Source organism: Bombyx mori, chromosome 8, assembly GCF_030269925.1.
Source record: "Bombyx mori chromosome 8, ASM3026992v2".
Classification (NCBI taxonomy): Eukaryota; Metazoa; Arthropoda; class Insecta; order Lepidoptera; family Bombycidae; genus Bombyx; species Bombyx mori.
The window spans coordinates 13,243,674-13,252,166 of NC_085114.1; the positions used below are offsets into that span (position 1 = coordinate 13,243,674).

The 8,493-nt window shown below is 40.4% G+C and overlaps 1 protein-coding gene across 1 annotated transcript; it reads right to left on the reverse strand.

Annotated features, from left to right (window-relative positions):
* Positions 1 to 264: 264 nt before the first annotated feature.
* LOC110385380 (arginine-glutamic acid dipeptide repeats protein) lies at positions 265 to 8,279 on the reverse strand. Its single transcript, XM_038012293.2, has one exon. It carries the CDS (start codon positions 7,874 to 7,876, stop codon positions 2,414 to 2,416), a length of 5,463 nt encoding a protein of 1,820 aa, XP_037868221.1. The 5' UTR covers positions 7,877 to 8,279; the 3' UTR covers positions 265 to 2,413.
* Between the last annotated feature and the right edge of the window lie 214 nt (positions 8,280 to 8,493).

Here is an 8,493-nt window from a genome sequence, read left to right on the forward strand (position 1 = left end):
TTCAAGGTTTGTTCAAGTATGTAGATATTTCTATTGTTTAATCCGATGTATTATTTGTAAAGCGTGAAAAAAGGTCGAGGTAGTTCACGTTATGAACATAAAAAAGTAAATTAAATACATGTTTTTTCTTCCACATATATTATTGAAAAAAATTTACACAAAAGCACTAAGACATCGATTCCTTATCGTCTAATAAATCAAATATTTAATCGACACAACTTCTTATTATTTTATCATATAATTTGTCTCTAAAAATAATACTCATTTTCTCTTTCCTCATTTTTCTTTTTAAACATCAGAATTTGTAAGTATGGCATTACAGCATAACACCTACGAAGCGACATTGTAAAACTTTAATTCTAGAATAATCTATAACATCTTTTCAACTCTAATTGTCTATTTGTTAAGTAATAAAATTATGTTACATTATAGTGCATTTTAATCATTGAACGTGTTTATATTTTGGGCGTAACAACACAATCTTATAAGAATAGTTTAATTGTAACATTAAGAGGTTTTATATCAACTGACTTTGACATTACAAAAACGCTTGAATGATAATGTTCAAATCTCAAAATCATTTACCGTTATTACAGTATCTAAAAAAAAAAAAATTATCACTTTATTGACTTTAAAATGTATTATCCCTCCATGCTCTTGTACATTTAACAAAGTTGAAAGAACGTTTCAGCTATAGAAAGTAATTTATTTATTTATTAATATGATGTATGTATTCCATCAATATTTCTGTTTCTTATAAGTAATAAGGCTGTTGTTTACATTAGTTTTTAACAATATTTAGAACTCTTAATTAGGTATATATAATATTACTTTTATTAATGTCGATTATTTGTCAGAATTGAAAAAAAAAAAAAACAGATTTATTACAAAAACAATGGATAGCATTTATTGTTATATTGTACAAGAACATTAAAATCCGATTCTATTGATTAACAAATCTACCGCACATTTTATATCTCATTATTACTGAGACAATATAAAAAAAGTAAGAGATGTATTATTCAATTTCACTAACATTATCTTAGCAAACTATTTATTTATAGTTAGTTACCATTCTCTTTTCGTATTTAAACTATTAAAGAATTGTCATATGAAATTCCCTCAATAAAGCTAATATATCTGTTCAAAGCTTTCGAAAGGTACTTGCAGAATACAACCACGAACCTATACTTACTGTACAATTTGAACACTTTATTGCTTATTTATTGAAGACTGTACAATGAAAATTGAAATGTTGAAATTTTAACATCTGGCATTCTGCTGCGACGCCATGACCGTACGTTTGACACGTTGTAAAACTAATTTGTGCCTGCAGTTACACGTGTTAATAGAATACAGACCTTAAGAACAGTAACGTAGAGTTAGCTGTGCGAGAGCATCGTGAAAGCGATAAAAGTAATGTTGAACGTAAATAAACAATGTATGCGTTGTAATTCCGATCGCTTCAGTCGTAGAGTCCTCATTGGCGGACGTTTATTTTAGCTCATTACATAAAACTGGAATTATTTCCTCAAGGAGCAATAACAGCGGTAACCTATAGTCGGCTAATATAAACTCCAAACGAAATCACATTATAAACTAAATTGTTCGTCGCACCGCTATCTCTACGCAAACGTTCAACAAAAGTCGATCGGTACATTCTAAGTAACAAGCCGATCGATTTGTGATGTTGCAATTTTATTTACTCACAAATAACTTGTAATCGATATGTCAATATGTACGACTACAATTATTTTTTTATAAAGAAAACCTGTTTGGATTTTTATTTAATGTAATTACATACATACACCTTTTTTTTTACAAATTAATAATCGTTTTGTGTTTCGCGTTACACGGGCCAAGTCACTACGTCAAAAAGGCAATCGGTTAGAAAGGCAAGTCACAGTCCAAACTACCTTAAAACTAAAATCTCTTATTTAAACATACGCTAATATGTCATGAAAATAATATAGAAAGTAGCATAATGTGGTCCGAACACTAGAACCCTCACCAGCACCCTTATTAGGTAATCGATGAAGCACAAGTTCAAGTCGTGGACTGAAGGCCTTCTGTTTTTGTGATTCTCTATACATTAAGGTCACCTTCGTCAAAATAACGACAAGAAGTTGCTAACATCAAAGACAATATACATAATAAATTGAATAATTTAATACAAAGTATTGTTGACCTAAATTCCAACTCATAAACTCGTTTAAAATAATGTTTAATTATGACTAGTAGGTAAGAAACAATATTTGAGCATGGAAAATAAGCATATTATACGACCATGCAACACAGAAGATAATAAGTGAATAAGTTAAGACCGTGTCAAATACATTATTATATTAATATAAATAATTACAACTGCACTACACATCACTCATTGTGAGTTTTTGTAGAGGACACACCAGGTCTAAGGGCGAGAGGCCCGCGCCGCCTCCTCCAGAGCGCGTACCTTGAGCTCGCGCTCGCGCTGCTGCCGCAGGAAGTCTTCGTGGTGCGCGGGGTGAAGGAAGCCCCGCTCCCGGTCTAGTAACAGTTGACGCTGCAACTGCTCGTGTGCCGCCGCCTGCTGCGCTAACTGCTCAGCATACGGCCTGCCTAACAGGTCGGGGTGAGGTAGCGGCCGATACGGTCCAAGGCCGAGCGCTTCCTGCTGTGCCGCCGCCGCTTGTTGTCCCGGATGTAAATGCAAGTGCGTGTGAGAGTGTGCATGAGTGTGCGCGTGCGTGTGCGCGTGATACTCTGGATTTATCCCGGCCATCTGCAATCGCACCATCGGGTCAGCGGCTAGAGCGAGACGTTCGGCTGCTTCGAGTTGAGCCGCGGCGACGGGGTGCGGGTGATGGCCGTGGTGTGGACCGCCACCGGGTCCTGTGGGACCGGGACCCGACGGAGGGATGCCGAGGCGCTCGAGTCGCTCGCGTTCTAGTTGAGAGAGCGCCCCGGGTGCGTGTCCGCCAGGATATAGGCCGAACTGCACTGGGATTGCACCCTGGGGCGGTGGTGGCGGCATTCCGTACCGCCGGTGCATCTCGAGCCAGTGAGGATCGAGTGCTCGAGGTCCTACGTTGTTCTTGAGTAGTTCTTCCTTCAACCGATCATTGAGCTCGCGTTCGCGTAATTCTCGAATTTCCCTATCACGTTTCTCTCTTTCGAGGTGTTCGAGTTCTAATCTTTCACGGGCCCCGGGTGCGCCGTACATTGAGCTCAGTTGATACTGCAACATCTGGTCCATACAGTGACGAGGCAGATTGCCCGGGCTAAAGCCGGCGTGAGGTCGGGCATACTCAGATAACTGACGCAACGCAGGCGTGTCGGGGTAGCCTGGAGGTCTAGGGAAACGGTCGTATGGCGATGATATCGTCTCTATGGCACCGCGTGACGGTGGTTTCGTGTCCGGCTTCTCCGGCGTCGCTATTTTTCTATGTGCTTGCTGCGCTATCTTCTCCCTTTCTTCTCTATCACGTTCCGCTTGTTTCCTCAATCTTTCCTCTCGTTTTCGAGCAAGTTTTGATTCAGGTACCGGTTTGAATGTAAGATCAGTTCGCGCACAAGAATTATAGTCACCGCGATTCCAATGTCTGAGGAATATAGCAGACTGTGATCTGTGACATTCGGTATCTTCTATTTTTGGCTCTGGGCTAGGTCCGTGTGGAATGTGAGCCGGACTTGGAATTTCTTCTTCTTCCGGTTGTGATTGTGTCTCAAGTTTGAGTTCAGGGTTTTCATCGGGAATCTGACGCGGCGGACCTCTTAGATGAGGATGACCGTGTGGCATTTGATGAGGTGATCCAGATCTCTGGTGAGTCGGAGGCAGTCCTGCTGCAGCTTGGGCATGTAATCGTAAACTTTCTATCGAACTGGGACCTGGCCCTGGTGGAAGCCCCAAGCCCATTGGATGTCCCATTGATGGTGGTGGAATCATGAGATGGCTTGGATTTCCGGGTAGCATTTTAGGATGATGTCGGAGCAGCATAGAGTCCGCAGGAGATAGCCTTTCCGGATGATGCGCAAGATGGTGGGAGTGGTGGTGCGTATGGTTGTTGGTGACATTCACGCTTGATGATGAACTAGTGGTCTGAGAAACACTTGCTGATAAATGGTGAGGTGAGCTTGAATGTCCCGCAGATTTTTGTTGAGTGTTAATTTTATGTTGTATTGACTGCGAGGAGCTACTCGAAGTCGAATGTGATATTGATAACGTATGATTAGTGCCTCCTCCTGCGTGACTTGGTTGCTTCTCTGTACTTGTATGAACTGCACTGTGGTGGCTTGTAGAATGATGATGGGTCATTGTCGTTTCGTGCAGCTGCCTTTCAGTAGTGGCATTCGGGTTTCTCGGGTCTTCACTACTTTCCGATATCTCCCGGAGAGATCTTGTGGTTACTGAAGAACTGGTACTGTGATGAGAACTAAGCATTGTTGTTGATTCTATTGTTGAAGGTTTTACTGGATCGTGACGCCCAGCCGTGCTGACTGCAGGGTGCATAGGAGGGATCGGGTGGGGTTGTGGCAGAGGTCCGTAGGGATAAGGATAAGGCATTGAATATCCAGGGTGTGGATGTGGATAGTAAGGATGCATAGCGTGTGCCGCTGCTGCTGCAGATAGTTGAAATATTGAGGGATGATGAAGCAAAGGGTGAGGGGGGTGATGCAGAGGTGACGCAAACGGATGTGGAGGTGGGTGACCAGGTTGTCCAGAGTGCATAACAGGTCCCGGTATCGTTGCTGCTATCGAAATAGGCGTAGGATTCATCAAGTTTAAGGCAGAATGAGAAACTGGAGTATGAGGTTGAACTGGAGAAGCAGATATTTGCCTTGGTTGTGATGGACTTGTCAGATGTCTCGAAAATGGTGAAGTTGTGGATCGATGAGAGCCATGAGGTGTACCATTATGACTTGGTTGACTCTTGATAGGTGTAGGTGTATGTGGACTTTTTACTGGAGTTATAGTGTTTATAGAATCAGGTGGTCCATGGGAGGTAGATACTGGAGTAATGTGGGGTTGATGTAAAAATTCCGGTTCCTTTTTTATACTTTCAATTCGAGGACCGAGGAATCCACTGGGCATATTTGTACTTTCATTTGTCGGTTGACTTGGTGGTCGACTACTGTTTTCAACACTAGAAACAGATTCTCGATCTCGTTCCGTATTCAAATGTTGAGCAATTGCACTTCCTATAGGATAGCCTGGAACTTTGACTTCTTTCAGAGATTGCAACGGATCTGAAGGGTGTGTTGATAAATTGGCAGGTATATTGTCAGGTACTTCTTGTTTAATTTTCAAATCTTGTGGCATAGATGGATCATTTTGATTAGATTGTTGTTGTATAGAATTACTGCTAGGATGACCATGTGAAGGCGGAATTTGTTGCATAAGAGGTGGCATTGAACCTGGTTTTTCTAATGAAGGATGCCCTGGATGACCATAGAGAGACGTTGCCATAAATCCATACGGACCAACATTTGCACCACTACCTACAGTTATCAAAGGACCTGGGTGCAATAATCCTGATATGGAAGCTTGACTTAAAGGTGGAGGAGGCATGTTCTGTCCGGCAACAGACACAATGGTAGCTTCAGTTGTTCTGAGTCCCAAATTGTCAGGTCTTATTGGATGAGCAAAAGCTGGTGGCCTCAAGCTGTCTCTTTGATTTTCAGGTTTTGATATATGTTGAGTTTTCAAGTCTGTTGGTTGCTTATCATCGGTATCTGATTCTTTTTCTTGTGAGTTTGCAGGTGATATGGGTTCAGTATTTCCTATGGCAGTAGGATGTTCCATGGGTGGTGGTGATGCACCATGTACATTTGATGGTGAAGGACTAATCCTTTGTAAGGAATCCAATCTTGGTGTGTTTGGAGAATCAACCTTATTTCCTGCTGATATTGTAGCAGTGAAAATTTCAGGGGCGTTTTGACTCTTTAATTCACTTGTTTCATCTCTTGGTTCCAATTTTATGACAGTTTTCAATGGATTGATGCCATGAGGATTGTGTTTTCCAGGATCACTGCCAAAACTAAGATTTGATGAATAGGGAAAGGGAGGAATACTTGCAGAATACTCTTTTGAATTCCTGATTATTGTACTTTCTTTTGTTATATTCATTGGGTTGAAAATATTTGGGACACCTTCAATTTTAATACCATGCCCAAGTTTAGGATTGTATATGTGACTATCTTTCACAAAAAAGTTAGTATTTTCTAGATTTAGAGGTTTATTGGCTTGAGTCATAGGATGTCCTGGGTAACTGTGAGATAACGGGTCTTTCTGATACTCATCCTTGTGTAGATTAAGAGTTTGATCTTCAGGGTCTATTTCTTCCTTGATTTTTATCTTTTCCATGGCTTCAACTGTCATTGGTGTCACTTTAGGAATTATTAATTCTGTTTTGGGGAATACTGAATTCTGCATTGATAGTGGTCTCATGTCCACATTTTCAGGATTTTTAGTCACATTGGTATCCGTTTTTAAGTCCAAAACATTCTTTTGATCTTTATCAGTAGCCAGTTTGAATGTAGGAGCTATAAGGTCTTTTTCAGTTTTAATGAGTGGTTCATTGTTTGCTTCTACTTTAACTTGAACTTCAAGATGTTCATTTGGTTTTGACTGTTGTTGCTCAGATTCAGGTTCTTTATTTTGTTCTACACTTTCTTTATCTGTTTTGTTGAAACTGAAGTTACAGGCTTCCGGTTCTTGTTCTTGAGTTTCAGTCTCATCCATGGCTGGGAAACTATCATTAGTTAGGCTCTCCGAAGGACTTTCTGGAGGGTCGGCTCTCTTCTTTTTCATTTGTACATCTCCATCCATAATTCCATCCGGTTTCGTATCATCTGGCAGTCGTTTCTTCACTTTAGATGCATCAACTTTTCCATTTGTCACCTTTTTCTTAACTTCTTTACTTACAGGTGAAGAAATTACTTTATCGGGAATATTGTTATTATTGCTTTGAACAATAGCTTTTGGTTTAGGTTTTGCTTTTTGTTCAATATCACTTTCCTCCGGAGCTTTCTTACCGTTCGGTGTAGTTTGTTCTTTAGATTTATTTCTTGTTCTCATTCTGCTCGGTGAGTCATCAGGGTTTTCTACAATTCTACCATTTTCACTCTTGGCTAAATCACCGGCATCTCGTGAATCACTATCATCTTCAGAAATTTCATCTTCAGTGACTGAACTCATTTCTCCGGCTTCCTTTGGATTTGGTGACGGTCTAGAACCATTTGTCTCTGGCAAAGCAGGTACAACTTCAGGCGTTTGTTCCTTGGGAGTACCTGCGCGTGAATTCCTTGTATTACGGACTCTCCTTAATGATGCTTGTCTTCTTCTTCTGTGAGGTCTATTACTACTAGCACCCGGAGTCTTTTTCCAGAGATAATAAAATTCAACAAGTTCTGCAGTGTCTTTATGAGGCAGTAGGTCTTTTCTAATTTTGAAAAAATTCTTGCCAAATTGCCGTATCCCTTTAACAAAACGTTTTGTTTCGTCTTCTGACCACTTTTTCTCAATACCTTTGGGTACCGGACATTTCACGAGAGCTTGTAACGCTCGACCAGGATCGTAGCCAGAGTCGTGCAGCACGTCAAGAGCATTGATAGTCGTATCGTCTCGACTGGCGGCAACGCAGCCGTCATCAGGAGAGCCACCATCACACATTCCCGCAAACGCTGCCATTGAACGTGCGGCACGTAAGTACATTACAAGGTCCCTGTCCGTAGCCTGTGCAGGCAGCCATCGTAGATCTTCACCACCTGGACAAGGATCGTCGGGTCCCAGCGGCCCATCAATTCGCATCTCCGGCAAGCAAGCATATATATCCTTATCTTTGACGGGTTGACTCGGAGTACCTACTGGAACTTCTCCTTGATTTTGAGCCATCGTTCACTAAGTAGTATATTTACACTGGACACTATCACGCAAGCACATGTAACAACACAACAATCCGTTTACATTTTTATTTTCATAAAACTTTAACCGGAATTCCTCAAAATCCTTTATTATGAGCACATTTTATGGTTCGTAAACCAGTAAGTATGCCAATATACATAATTATTGCTTCTAATGGCCACCATCACACGATGCATTGTGCTTCATTTCACGATACTAATTGATACAACCGTATTACAACTGTTTAGTTCATTTATCTGTACAACAATTTCAACTATTCTTAGTTAGTAAATAAGATTAATTTACTAATATTTTAGTAAATGCTATCTACATGCTACCCTTTTGTTTAGCTTCGCCTTTCTTTGACTCACACCATAGACAAATCTCGGTCTATAAAATGGCAGCCACGACAGAGATTTTGCAAAACATTGAGAAGCAAGTGTTGTAAATTCGTCGAAAAATAAGAAAGTAATGAAGATTTAATAGTATGGGCTACATTCTTTTTGCGTGTAATGGTATACAAATGAAAATAATAAAAATAGACTAGTTCTTTTTGTTACCTATGCCTTTTTAATAAAATTAACCTGCATTTATTTTTAAGAGTGAAA